Below are 15,550 nucleotides of genomic sequence, written 5' to 3'. Positions count from 1 at the left end.
ATCATAGCTGACTTTGAGCCTGTTTGTGATGTCCTCGTGGGGAATCTAGGAATACTTATTAAACGTTTTCCGTCAAATTATTTTTTTAATAATTCAGCATTTGTAAGGAGGGATGAGCCAAATATATAGCTTTGTAATATCAAATTTAAATATTTTATTTATATAATAAAATAAAAGTTACTTTGTTTATTTTTATTAATGGCATGGAGATTTAAACTACAGATGAATCGTCCTTTGTAATTATTTTTAGAATTCTATAGACAATTTAAATGTTGGATAAGTGGACATGGTCATTTTGTATTTTAAATTCGATCATCACAGATATTGTGAAATATTAAATTGTTTTCGTATCTATGTCCAGTCTGTCTCCCTACCAGAGGAATTAAAGTTCAATTTAGACTAATTTAAGATTGCATAAATGTTTGATCTGTCACATCTCGATTATTTAGTTGTTGGCAGTATAAGTGCATAAGAAATTTATTAAGATGTACGTGAAAATTCATTAAAGTTGACTCTATTGCCTGAATGAGCAGAGGCACTGTCTTTTATTATTAAAGTCAGAAAATCTATAACTTCCTTCCTACAAGCATCAACTTAATTATTATTCAATTATACAAAACATTCAACTATTATCCAGCATCCAGTTTTCATTTTAATTGAGTTTGAGGACCTTGCCAGCCGGAGAACTCCAGAAGTTTAAATTCGCTATAGCAAAGCCTTGAACCAGACAGTCAGCGTTTGAGGAGAAGGTCTACCCGCCTAGGTGTAGCGGAGCCTGAAGTGTAGGGGAATCAAGGTGATTCTTGTTCGTTGGCCAAAACTGATTGCGGAATCCTACCAAAGAAGTGGCAAGCTCTTGGATTTCCAATCTGCGGCTTTGGGAACCAACAATAGGTACCCACAAATAGAAAAAAGTGAGATAGTAAAAATTGTTGAGGAAATGCTAGAGGCAGGAATTATCAGGCATAGCCATAGTGCTTACTCCTCACCTGTGGTGATGGTGCATAAGAAAGATGAAACTTGGCCCATGTGTCCAGATTATAGAGTTCTCAACAAGTACACCATTAAAGATAAGTTTCTTATTCTAGTCATTGATGATTTGCTAGATGAATTAAATGGAGCTATGTATTTTACCAAGTTAGATCTTAGATCAGGTTATCACCAAATTCGGATTAAGGAGGAAGATATTTGTAAGACAGCATTTCAAACTCATGGGGGTCATTATGAATTTTTTGGTGATGCCATTCGGTCTTACCAATGCACCATCTACATTCCAAAGTTCGATGAATTCCATTTTTAAGAAGTTCTTGAGAAAGTTCATATTAGTTTTTTGACAATATATTGATTTATAGCAATACTTGGGAAGAACATTTACAGCATGTAGATCAAGAATTACAATTATTCGAAGATCATCAACTCTATGCTAAACCATCCGAGTGTGCTTTTGGTCTTAAGAAGGTCGAGTATTTGGGACACATAGTTTCACATGAAGGAGCAAAGGTGGACCCTAACAAAATTAACGCTATCATGGAATGGCATATTCCAAAAAGGATTAAGAAGTTGAGGGGTTTCTTGGGATTGACAAGTTACTATAGAAGATTTGTGAAGAATTATGGTCGTATAGCAGCACCCTTCACTAGTCTATTGAAGAAGGATTCTTTTCATTGGAATGAATCTGCTAATGTAGCATTTGAGCAATTGAAGAAAGTTGTGTACAACTCCAGTGCTTGCCACTCCAGACTTCACCAAGGAATTCACTGTGGAATGTGATGTTTCTGGAAATGGGATAGGAGCAATTCTCCTGCAAGAAGGTCAACCAATTGCTTTTGAGAGTCGTCAATTAAAAGGTAAAAATCAGCTCAAACCTATTTATGAGAAGGAAATGCCAGTAATCCCTCATGCAGTTAAACAATGGAGGCCTTATTTAATGGGTCAACACTTCAAGATTAAGATAGATCATGATAGCCTAAGATATTTTTTGGAAGAGCAACAAAAATGGGTCACTAAGATGTTGGGATATGACTTTGAGATTGTATATAAGAAAGGGAAGGAAAATATTGTGGTTGTTGCACTTTCTAGGAAGGATGAAAAAGATGAAGCCTAATTGTATGCCCTTTCAATATTACAAGCAAATTGGATGGTAGAAGCCAAAGCAGAGTGGAAAAATGATGTTGCAACAGGTAATCTCATCCAACAAGTAAAAAATGATCCTAGTAGTTCAGATAAGTTTTGTTTAAAGGAGGATATTTTTTGGTATAAAAAGCACTTGTATCTCTACAAGAATTCCACTCTTAAATATGAGATTCTCACAGAGCTACATGAGTCCCCTGTTAGTGGTCATTCAGAATTTTTTAAGACATCATTGAGTCAAGCAAGATTTTTTTTTGGGAAGGGCTAAAAGGTGTTGTTCAAAAATTTGTGAATGAATGTTTGGTTTGTCAAAGAAATAAAGAGGAACCAATTAAGACACCAGGTCTCTTGCAACCTTTATCTATTCCTAGCCAGTGTTGGGAAGAGGTATCCATGGACTTCATTATAGCGCTTCCCAAACTAAAGGCCATAATGTCATCATGATAGTAGTTGATCGCCTCCCTAAATATGCTAATTTCATTGCATTATAACATCATTTTGCAGCAAGTGTAGTGGCAAAAGTTTTCTTGGAGAATATCCAAAAGCTACATGGTACACCTAAGGTGATTGTCAGTGATCGTGATCCTATCTTTATGAGTCACTTTTGGAAAGATTTATTCTCATGTTTGGGTACTCAGTTGGCTCATAGTTCTTCATACCATCCTCAATCAGATCTGAAAATTGAGGTTCTTAATAAATGTTTGGAAGGATATCTACATTGTTTCACTTCAGAGAAACAATATCAATGGGTAGATTGGCTACCTCTTGCAGAATGGTGGTACAATACTTCTTTTCATAGCTCATCAAAAATGTCTCCATTTTTGGCACTTTATGCATATCATCCTCCTTCCATCACATCAGCATTAAAGGTGTCACCAAGAGTTCAGGCAGTAGCGGACAACTTGCTTCATCAACAATAGGTACTTTAAGGACTCAAGGAGAATTTAGCAATGGCACAAAATCGACTGAAACAAGAAGCGGACCAACATTGTAGTGAAAGAAATTTTGAGCTTGGGGATTGGGTCTTCTTGAGATTGCGGTCTTATAAACAAATCTCACTGAAGCAACATAAAAAGAATAATAAGTTGTCTCCAAGATCTTATGGACCATACCAAATCATGCAAAAGATTGGTAGTGTTGCCTACAAGCTAGAGTTTCCACCAACAACAAAGATACATCCAATTTTTCATGTTTTTTGTTTCAAAAAGGTAATTGGGCAGAATATTCCTACTCAAACAGTACTACTAGAGCTCGATGAAGAAGGAAGAATAGTTTTGGAACCAGAGTGCATTCTGCAAACACGCACGAAGAAGCTAAGAAATAGAACCCTCACCCAGTATCTCATCCAATGGAAGAATTTACTAGTTGAAGAGGCCACATGGGAGGATGAGGAGTTCATTCAAAAGAATCCACACTTGGTTAGCATTGAGGACAATGCTTCTTTGAAGAGAGAGGGCATGCTACACCCTTAATATTGGTGTATATAGGGTTATGAATAGGCAACTTGTGGCTATCTTAATCCTTAATTAAGTCATGTTATCATTATTATATCATTACTTAGGTAGGTAGGTCGGCCTAGGTGTTATGTAGGGTTGTGTCTATTCAGCCTAAGCATAATTAGGTATATATAGGAGGTTGTCAGTCTTATTTCAACATGACATTGTGAAGTGTGTTCTCATTGGAGATATTTGGAGGTTTCACCCTCGAAGTGGACTATTACTCTCACTTATTATCAAGTATTTATAGAATATTTCATATTATCTCTTCCATTATGCAAGTTATTTCATTACAGAGCATACCCAAGCTTCAGATGATCTCTCACAAAGTTCACTGGGTCATATTGGGGCCTTATTACCTCATAATCAACCAATTTACTCTTGCTCTCAAAACTTTTGACTAGATTCCAAGCATCGGATCTAGAAGCACACGAGAAAGGTCCAACCACTACTGGGAAGGAAAACCTGGCTATTTTCTCCACATTGGAACAGAAGGTGTTTGCTTTCAGTATTTCTTGACATAATTCAACAAGAACAACCTTGTCCTCGGGATACTTGGGAAGCCTTTTGGGAAAACCATCAAATGCGACAATCCTCAGGTAAGAGAAGGTCGGAAATTGGATAAAAGAGCATCCAAACTAGCCTATAGCTGAAATAGCTTCAAGTGAAAATCTTCGCTCAAGGCAGCCTTGCAATTCCCGGCACAGCCTCAGTGTGAAGCCGTGACCAAGTTTCACATACTCTTTGAAGCTCCTCTGCAATTGTAGGTGGGGATAGAATTCATACACCTTCGTATTTTCATCATAGTCTTCGATACTGGGAAGAGCCGGCTAGAGGTGATGTGTGGCTAAGGCATATATTAGGCATGAAGACATATAGAACTGTCTGAATGCCTTAGCCAAACCTAGCCAAGAAGAAAGCTCTTCACATATGAGCTCAGTCGAATCGATCTACAGTTTGTCAAAACATATGGCATGCACCAGGAAGAAGTAATGTTCGATGAAATCTAAGATTTCCTCCCTTCCTTTCAATCTCAACAATAGTGCCAAGATGTCCACAATCTCTTTTTTGAAATTGGTTCCAAAAAGAGTCTTTGGCATCTTAGTTTTTTGGGAACGAGATGTCTAAAACCAAGTTCTCTACATGTCTTCTCTTCTCAGAGTCTTCTTTTCATTGAACATCGAAGCAGAGGAAGAGAAGTCAATATCCCAATATTGCTCCTTTGCTAGAATGCCAATGCAAACTACATTAATGCCTTATTTATAGATAGCAGAATGGACTGATCAGGCAGCAATATTTGCTTTGTCTCTGGATTGTACTTTTCAATACATTCCTTTACTAGTTCTAATGCTAGCGCGACCATGGGGAATCTGGCAACTTCAACTAATCCACTTTCCTTCAATTTCTGGGCTATTAGGTAGATTGGCTAAGAGTTGAGCCTTCTATGCAAATCACCTAAATCATATAACTTGAACGAGATATCTAAGAAGCTCTTGAATTCACTTTCCAGACCAATTAAACGATCATAACCTGCTGCTCTGATGGTCATTAACTTACAATTTCATAAAGGGGATAAAATGCTCGATAAATAGTCGTTAAGACAATGGAGGACTAAGCTTGGACAAAATCCGATCATATAGACGCAGAAATCCGAACATTGGTGCCACACGAATGAAATAAATTGCAACCAATAGCCATAATAGTAGGATTTCTAATAAATTTGCTAGATAATGGCTATTTAAAACGTTCCACTTCCACCCATATGAGGATTCATAAATCCGATAATCACATTACTCACTTGAAGTCATTTACTTAAAGCTCACATAGCAGCAAGATTAGCCACTTTACCAATTCAGCTGATTTTGACTTTAATGGGAACTCCCCTATTTACTTTGGAATCCAAATCAAGGGCTCACACAACAATTCTTCACACATGGAGGAGAAAGCATGGTCCTATCTTACCGCAAGCTTGTTTTCTTCTTTGATTTGGGATCACAGCGCAAGCAATACTCCTTCAATACCTTGGGCACTTTGTTTCTTTGCTTTCCGTGCAAGGCTTCTTTACTTAATTTCACAACCTAACTTGGGGAAGCCACCTCGTGCATTCTCCACATCAAGCATTTGAGCACTTGACTTTTTTTTATCTTCGGGGCATGCCTTTACGACTAACTTCTCTGAAAGCATCTTTCTAGCATCTCCAATGAATCTCTTTATGTTATACTTTCGAAATTCTTTACCTTTCTCATCCATTGGAAAAGAAACCTTGTATGTTGCCAAAAGACAGAAAGGCACCATTAAGATCTCGTTTTCCGAAAACAAAAGCATTTTGAAGCATTTTCCATTGACTTGGCCTTTTATCTTATATATATTTGAAATGAATTGCTAAATGTGGATTCATCACCTTAGTGACACACATCAAGATCTTAATGCATGAAATCTCTTGAATGGAGCACGGGTTCCTTAGCTTCGGGAACAAAATAGAACAAATTCATTTCCAGCAATGCTTAGCTAAAAACATGAAGCTTTGTTTCTTTGTACAGAAATGAATTCTAGCTTTGGAATTTTGATTTGAGAGTTTTTTAGCTCTATGCCTTTGCTCCTCATGGTCTTTTCACCGTAAAATGAGTGGCTGTATATCTGCATGTGTTATCATAATTCTATTCTTCGGATTCCTAATCGATGAAATTTTCCGAAGGCAGAATAGCTAGTCGAATGGTTTAGGATCCGAAGAAAACATGACTTTTGAGGTAGGAACAGAATCGCGGAAACAAGTAAGACTCTCTTCTCATTGGGAAGACGCTCAGTCAACATCCCATCCATACCTAGATCACCTAAGACCTTAATGCAATGGGAAGACAAGAATCTCGCATGGAGGTATAAGCAGGATAGGAGCAAGGGAATCCTGGAAAAGACACGAAGTGAGAGCCTTAAGAAGCTTGATGAGAAGAGAGCCACCTAGGGGCTATCTAGACAAACCTCTTAACATAATTGCAATGAATACCATCAAACTAGAAGCTCAAAAAAGATAGACAAAAAGTCTAGCAACACACAACTTTGCTATTCGCTGTGAGAGAATCCTGTAAGTGCTTTGCTAAGGATTTGTACAAAGCAAACTTACTCCTTATATGAGAACCAACATCTTCAGAGTCTAAATCAGTATTAATTCCGACTGTATATTCTAAAGTCAATTCTTCAACTATAACCAAGTTATCATGCTCATCAAGAACTTGACATCTCATTTGTTCCAGGTCACATATGATCCCAGTTTCTATTGCCTAACAATCTTCTAGGCTGCCTGCAACTTTGTTACAAGCTTTCTTAGCCCATGAGTTTGTGACATCTATAGAACATTTCACAAGATGAAACAATATTACATGTGACCATAGCAATCTCATCCCAATCATTTCTTTCACGCTTAGTTATCGGTTCGAGTTCGATTCAAAATACAAGTTCACAGAACCAATTCGCCAGTAGAGCAAAACTTTGGACGAGGTTTTAGGTTCGTTTGGGTTCGTTCGTACAAAAACATGTAAAAAAAAATTTTAAAATTATATATATATATATATACATATTTGTGGAGCCTAGAAGCGTAGAGTATCATTAAATCATATGATATAATCTTAGCTAATCATTTAAACAACAGCATAAACTTTAAAAATGTAAGTTGTAATCATAGCATCATGAATCAAGATCATAACATCATATATTTCAATTTTCAAGTTCAACATCAAAGATTAAAAACATTAAAAGTAAATCATGATCCATGAATCATAACAGCAAGTTCAAGTTTCAACTAATCATAATATACAAAAATTTAATATTCATCATATTCATCTTCTTCGTCATCATCATCATTATCATCTTCTTCTTCTTCTTCTCATAGTCCTTCTGCATTAGTTGACTCAACAATAGAGGCTAAGGCCAATGGGATCAGCACCAACAACAATAGTATGGGAATCAAAATCTTCAAAGTTTTTAATTGTAAGCCTAGAAGCAGAAACATCCAAGTCCGCCAACTCTGAATCTACATCCCACCTCTTTGTCTCCCCTTCTTTGTATTCTTTAGTCTCTACGAGAGGAGACACAAGTTGTACTGCACAAACACTATGTTCTCCACTCTTTTTTATTGCAACCTGTTGCGCTTCATTGAATGGAGGAAAGAATATGTGCTCCAATTTCTCTCTGAAGTGGATGAACTAGCAATCTATGAAGACATGACATGTAAAAGACACCACTTTTCATATGTTTATTGTTTTGAAAGATTAAAAGACTTGTAAGTCGGTGTAAAAAACATGATTTTTCATCTCGTACAAGTCAATGAGGCCCAACAACGCAAATCCAAAGGCCCATTCATAATGAGAAGCTATCTTGCAATCACAAGGAAAAAGCTTGTCTTTATTGCTAAATAACATTGTTTCAAAATAATAAAAGCATCTTGCATCTGGCCTCCAAAATCCCGACTCAAGCATTGATAATGCATTTTATAAACATTACATAACCATCACGGTTTCAAAAACTCGACCATATGTATCAGCATAAAATACAGCTTTTCTACTATGAAAACACTGTTTTTGTCAGCGTTCTGAGTTGTGACATCAATCTAAAAGCTTGTCTAGGATAAATGCAAATCTTTTTGCAAGAGTAATGCATTTCCATACTTGTAATGTCAAAGTAGAAGCCTGTTTAGGGCTAAACATTTTTTAAGGGGAAGAGATCATTTCAATGTTACAGCAGCAATTGTAAAGCCCGTCCTAGGGAATAAGATGCAAGTTTCAAAGTATTTACAGTTGTATTGATTAATAAAAAAATCCATCTCTTCTTTACAAGCATTGTTTTTTACCAAGGTTGCAAAGTGGCTTGCAAACACAAGCATAAACCTCATTTTTGGTGTTTGAATGAGTTTTGGAAGTTCCTATTTTCTTGTATTTCAGTTCTCCTACCCATTTGTCAAGAAGCTATCGTGGACGGGAAATGCACTGATTGTTGAGGAGATTTGATCAAGTTTTGGTTATCTATATAGCCATGATTCATAGATCTTTTCCTAAGTTTTGAGGCAGCCGTTTTGAGGGTTTCTTTCAAGTTTGCTCAGGTGTTTTTCTTCTAAACAGCATTCTATGTTCCATTTTTTTTGTCTCACTTGCATTTCTGGATCAGATTTATCATTTGTGTTTAAGTTTTTGACCTTCAAGGCTGAATATGTTGTTTCAAAAACAATAAATATTCTTCTTATATATATGCAATAAGAAAATAAGGCACAAATTCTTCCCACAGAAGAGATGCAAACGCAAGTTCTTCCTAAAAATGATGCAAGAAAAAATACAAGCTTTTTCCCAAAACAAGAGCTTTCAAAATGCATATTTTGCCCACTTGCAAGTGTCTTCCAAGTGCAAAATGAAGTCTCTTTCCAACCTACAAGTGGACTTAAAAAATCCATTTACAGATCCCAAACCTTCCCAAAATGACTTGTAATTGGATTTAAAAACCCCAATTATGAGCAAGAAGTATGCTCCCTCGTGTGTGTGTGTGTGTGTGTGTGTGTGTGTGTATTTCTGCATCATTTTGACATCAAATACTTGAATTTCATTCCCTTGTAGAGCTCCCAAAAACCCCCATAAAGATATAGCACATTGTTTTCAACATAATCCCCATCAAAATAGAGAGGGTCAAAACACACAAGTTATAGACTTACGGATAAACTTCATTAATAAGTCAATAGGCTTTGAATTCAACATCAAATAGCTCAAGATGGAAATACCATGGTTGCAAAAGTCGATTCCTGGGACCAGTCCTTCAACCCAAACAGTGGTCGATTGCTCAGGTATTGGTATATTTTCTGCAGAACTTCCACTGCTTGAAAGATTGCCTGTCAAGAGAATTGGGATAAAATTAAAGTTAATTAATTTTCCCTCAGAGTTGGACTGTAATTGTTTAATGACTCAATGTACAAAAAAATTGCTGTTTCAATCATCAATATCATAAACAAGTATCTGAGTTCTTTGGTATATCTCAAGACAAGACAAAAGTAATATATACAACACCAGATCAACTTATTGTCAGCTAGTTGGAAATTTGACTTGAATTTGAGTTAGGATAAAATAAAAAGTATTCCACGATGAAAATAGATCTTACAATATCAATCAATAACATGACACAAAGAAACACACATCTTTTAATCAGCTTTCATATTTTAAAATAAAAAGCAAATAAACATTTAACAAAAAGGTCTGGGAAAATGCCAAGACATACTTGATCACTGCATTGGCCATTAGTCCATAGCAGTTTGTGGAGAACAGCATTCATTTCATCACAGATAAAAACAAAGCTCAAACAATAATTTATTGAAGCATGATGTTAGATAATTGAAACACAAAACAATTGACAGCAAGTTGTATAATATACGGTTCAATTTTTTGTTGAGTAAAAGAAATTAAAGATGGAAGAAAATAATATAAAACAGGTGACATTTTGAAGAGCTCTTTCTAAATCAACATGTTTTCCTGTAAGTAAAAAACTTAAAGATGGAAAATAAAAATATAAAATGAGTGCAGTTTACAACATATGATGTTTACTATACTTACAGCTTCCAGAAGAACAAATGTCTTCAGTTGAGTGAATATAATTTCCATGTAATTGACAGTCATGCCCATCTTCTACTGACAGTTGAGACGGGAAAACAAAAGATCGGGAACACGGAATGTTTAAAGCTCGAGTCCAGAAAATAGAATTAGCCCTTCCAAATTTCAGTCAGAAGTAGAAGCAGTTGATGATGATGACATAACGGCACATTTGCAAAGCCATAACAAATAAATTTAGTACATAAGAGAATAGGTGAAGAGAACTATAACAAATATCACTATTGTAATTGCTAAATAAAATTGATGTATAAACATTAAAGCTAAAATGTACAGATCCTTATATTGTCTGTATAGTATATACACAAAATATTTATGAAACTACTAATGAATATCCCTATATGTTTCCTGTTGTAAGGACACGTTAAGATTTTCTAACAATTAGTTTATTTGTATACCACTGCATACACTCATGTTACGCTTCTATGTTTTTCCTTGATCCAACACCACTTGTCAAATATTCAACAAAAATTTCCGTCAATATACAGTGATCCTAAATAATGGTTGTGTTGAGAATCTGCTGTCCAGAATTCTTAAGAAGCTCGTTGAAGAACTTGATGCCATTCATGTCCAAAGATTTGTCAGACTTCACAGGCACAATGAAGTTTTAATGTCAGAGGCATCAAATGGGCAGGCCCCTGCCCAATGATCTCTCCTACACATTGAGCTCAGTAAGTTTCATGAGCATAATCCTATAAGAGCAAATGGAAGTGTACATATTCATGATCAAAACAATTCATCTATTTAAAGAATTTTGATCAATTCTTCTAAAGCCAATCACCACTATGAGGACACAAAGAAAAATCCAATTTTAAATCACTAACCCACAATGTGTTAGTGCAAGATACAAAATGAAAGGGGTCTTGAAATGTGCAGAAAGAACACATTCACAGCTAAATGGGCACAGAGAAAAGAATTGAGACTGAGTAAACATGCCCGTGTACCATTATGAGAATTGTGAATGAATGGACAAGATATTATGATTCCTCAAGTTACATCCTTCATAATTGAAAAGAAGTGATTAGACACCATTAGTTTAATGCATGTCCATGGCAACCAGAATCATAAATGATTTTATCTTAACAATTTTATATTCGTATGCAAATTTCAAATAACTATAATTTGTCAAGCTTTGTCTTGCACAGATCATACCGAAGTCCTCCTCACTAAATATAATTTATCATTGATTATACATTAATTAAACAAACATTCCACACATTGAGTTTCAAAAGATTCATTCGGATTAATCAAATTACAAAATAAGCACAACAAATGTGTTTTTAGAGAAATGAATAATATTTCCTGAAGCAGTTGATTAAGAAATGGAGAAAACATTGCATTCAACTGAAGACAAAATGTCTTATATTAATTCCCTAAGAAAAGTATGCATCTCCACTACAAAATATAGCTCAAAAAATGATTCAATTGTTTGCTTATTTTATGAAAAAGTATCTAAAATTTTCAACACTAAAAAGCTACACAAAATTTCTAACCCTTATTAGAATGACAATAAACTACATTTATACCTAATGCTTGACACTTCTCTCTCTGACGAACGAAGTTGCCAAATAGATGTTTAAGTTCTAAAAATTGCCATCTATGTGCAACATCTTAGCAGGTTGAGATTTAGGTGAGGGCAAATAACCATTACCAATGATACTTGATGTGTCAAACAATCCTCAAAATGATTTATGTAATGTCCCCTTTTCGAAATAGGATTTAATAATAAATAATATGAAAATTTTAAAAAAACTAATAATGTTCTAATATAATATAAATATAAGACAATTGAGTATTTAATAATATTTATATAAAATTTTGTGGATATTAAACAAGAAGGATGGTCGACTTGATTCAGCGATCCTGAAGGAATCCATGCTGACAAATACAATGGTAGCAATCATGAAAACCACAGAAACTATGTTATTCCAGAAGTCAGCAATAATATAGAAGGCAGAGATTCATTGAAGAGAATGATTTACGATAGTTAAAATGGAAAGGTTCTTAAAAAAGTGTGATCTCAATAAATAACTATAATGATCACCAATAATATCAGAATGAACTTGATACAAATTTGTTTACAAAGATTAAGATAAGTCAATGATTCAAAGCATGGAGTATAAGATAATTGCTAATATTTGTCAGAGTTAACGATCACTTCAAATATTTGCAGTGATTTATAAACAAAGAACAACAAAGTTAGTACATATAAACCATATAAATGAGGAAAAAAATATGTTAATCCTATAAAGGTGGTAAAACAATAAAAAGGTGCAATCATAATGGAGTAATTAAATACAGTTTAGAGACAGTGATTGGTTCATTAAGATAAGGATTATGCAAGGCAGCTTTATGAGCAGGATTCTAAGGTTGACACACCACCCATGGTCAGCAGTATTATTATGCGTTTCACTGTTCAAGAGATCAAGACAACTATCAAGAAATCGATTGTTGGAAAATAAAGACCTAGTCATTCTTTAAACAAGCCATCTAAAGCGGGGTATGAAAACTTTTGCACCTCACATTACAAAAAGTTTTCAACAACATCACTCTGCAGGGTTCCATTTAGAGTGGACAACTAGTCTTGCAATTCCCATTTTCAAAAGTGGTGAGGTCAACAATCCCTCCAATTATAGAACTAGAATTGATTTTTTGTTTACAAAGTTATTTGAAAGTACACTGCAAAACAGAATAAGCAAGTGGGCTAAAGAAAGGGATAAACATGCTAAAGGGCAAGCAGGTTTCAGACATAACCATTCCACAGTTAATCACAATATAACTTTAAGGAACATCATTGAAAAATTTTGGGAGAGAAAGGAGGAAGCATACTGCTACTTTGTAGATTTCAACAAATCTTTTGACACAATCCTTAGAGATAAGCTTTGGCATAGGTTGGAGGAACCTGGGGCCCCTATACATCTTAGAGCAGTTGTTCATAGGCTATATGACAATGTTAAAGTCGGAAATAGCATCTATGAAAGTTTAATAAGTGATATAGGGATCAAGCAAGGGTGCCCATCATCCCATACCATTTTTGGTTTATATATTGACAAACTTGAACAGTGGTCAAACTTACAAGGAGGCAAAGGGGCTCATTTGGGTGAGTTTGTTATATGGCTCCATTTGCATGTATAGAACCTTATTATGGATTATGGTCTTTAATTCTGCTTTTGGCTTACAAGAATAGTTACTTCCGCTTGAGAACTTTTATAAAACAGATGGGATGCAAGTCAATATTAGTGAGACTGATGGTTTTCTTTAATAAAAGAAAACATAGCCAGCTTAAGCTTTAATTTAAAGATAGTACTCTTGAAAAAGTGACAGACAACAAATACCTTACAATTGACTTCAAAAAAAATATTTTGGAAGGGTGCAGAAAGAAGTGAACATCAGAAGGTTGGAAAGCACTTTATGTTTTTGAAAATGTATATAAAGAATAAGAGCTATGGGATTGGAAAACTACCCAAACTCTTTTAGGGTTTTAAGTACTTCCAGTTCATCTCTATGGTTGTGAATTATGGGGCAGCAATACTTCTGATTTACAGCAGAAGGAAATTGAAAAAATTCAAAAAAGTTTATTACAAACAAGTTCAAAAAAATCAAAAGTTCAGTCTCTTATGATATCATGTTGAGCAGTGGGGGTTGCTCCTCTCGAAACAATTGCAATGTGTACCTAACAAGATATTTAAAAAAGAAATGAGCAAATGGAAAAGTGCAGATGGCCTAAGGTTCCCTTCAATGACATATGGTTAAAAGAAAGAAGACTTAGATGCAGAAAAATAGCAAAAGGTATAGTAAATGGGATATTTCCATGAATTCATGTCCCACAAATGGGGTCTTTCATTATTAATTTATAATCCTAGTCTCTGACTAATAATCATTTTCTAAATTTCAATTGTAGGTGGCGAAGCCCTTGGATAAAGTTCTCTGCTTGGTAGATAGGGAATGGACCCCAATGGGGTCCCTTTATGAGGTGTTGAATAGGGCCAAAGAGGCTGTATCAAATCAATAAAGGGGAAACAGCCTAAAATTTGAGCTCATATGGGAAATTATTGATAGGAGGTGGAGCAATCAGCTCCACTATAATGCGGTGGGGTATTTCCTCAACCATTGTTTCTGCTTCTCTCCATCCTATGAGGATCCCAATGGAGAGGTCATGGAGGGCTTTAGTAAATGCATGTAGTGGTCGGTGCCTGACACTGAGGTGAGAGACCTCATTGTGGCCAAGATGGAAGTGTACCAAAACGCAACGGGCAAGCTATTCACCTCAAACGTGGCAATGAGAGGCAGACACACTCAAACCCCTGGTACAATACTTGAAATTTGGAGTCTTTCACATGCATGATAAGTAGATAAATACTAAGCTACAAAAACTTGTCCCACCTAGCTTTCTAACTCTTGAATATTTATCTTACAAATGCTTGGTGGCAAAATTGGGGAGGAAATGTCCCAAATCTGCAAAAACGTGGCCTTTGCATCTTATGTAAGCCATGTAGCTCATCCAATTGTGAACGCAATTAGTGCTTATTCGAAGCCATTCACATAAAGAAGAGGAACAAGTTGGCACAACTATGCCTAAATGACCTTGTTTTTGTGCAATATAACCTTAAGTTGTGCATAAGAAAGGTAGAGTCTTGACTAGTTGAGCCACTTGATCTAGAGGACATAGATTTTTTCAATGATTGGATAGTAAAGGAGAAGCCTCCATTGTTCACAGAGGATGACATATATAATTTGGAGAGGCTAGCTATGGAGAAGCGATTTGCACTGGGACTGGATGACATTCAGGAGGAGGACAAGAGAGTGAGGACACTGACAATGAGGGCAGTCACAATGAGGACTCAGATGATGAGTCATTGCCAGCACCAGCACCATCTACATCACAAAGAAATTCTAGGGCTAGAGCCGCTAGAGCCCCTCCCTCTCCCATAGTTTTTACTAGAACTACTGGGAAAGGGGAATGGAAGATGTAGACTAGTTCCATATTGTACTTGACATTTGTATTTGCTTATCTTTTAACAAAGACAATTTGCTATTTGTAGTTTTCTTTAGAATTCAGAGTTTCTAACAACATCGGCATTCCACATGAGGATGCGATTTTGTTACTTATTTCATTTCTATATATCTAGATCAGCTTCATTGGTTTGTTTACTCATTTACTGACTCGTTAAAGGCATCTACTTATTGAATTTTGCAAAAAAAATGCATTTTTAAATTAAATTTAAGTCATTTTTAAAATTGTTGATATTTCCCTGAGAAGTTACCAATCTGTCTCTGATATTTGCCGAGAAA

At 35.5% G+C, this 15,550-nt stretch overlaps 1 protein-coding gene across 2 annotated transcripts in view; it reads right to left on the bottom strand.

Moving 5' to 3' along the window:
* LOC149530201 (SET domain-containing protein) overlaps positions 1-15,550 on the bottom strand; it is a 258,306-nt gene that overhangs the window by 162,858 nt on the left and 79,898 nt on the right. For both annotated transcript variants that reach the window (XR_016359071.1, XM_089811070.1), the window contains exons 7-8: positions 10,205-10,356; positions 9,382-9,489 (exon numbers count right to left, since the gene is read on the bottom strand). Coding sequence is in view for 1 of the 2 variants with exons in the window: in XM_089811070.1 (XP_089667196.1) it covers positions 9,382-9,489; positions 10,205-10,356 (260 nt within the window). In the remaining variant the exon portion in view is untranslated. The remainder of the gene's footprint in view (positions 1-9,381; positions 9,490-10,204; positions 10,357-15,550) is intronic.

The sequence above is a fragment of the Cupressus sempervirens genome, chromosome 11 (genome assembly GCF_028749045.1).
Source record: "Cupressus sempervirens isolate cs-2001-9-10 chromosome 11, ASM2874904v1, whole genome shotgun sequence".
In the NCBI taxonomy this organism is placed as follows: Eukaryota; Viridiplantae; Streptophyta; class Pinopsida; order Cupressales; family Cupressaceae; genus Cupressus; species Cupressus sempervirens.
The sequence above is the reverse complement of the archived record's forward strand: the minus strand, read 5'-3'. Positions and strand labels throughout refer to the sequence as shown.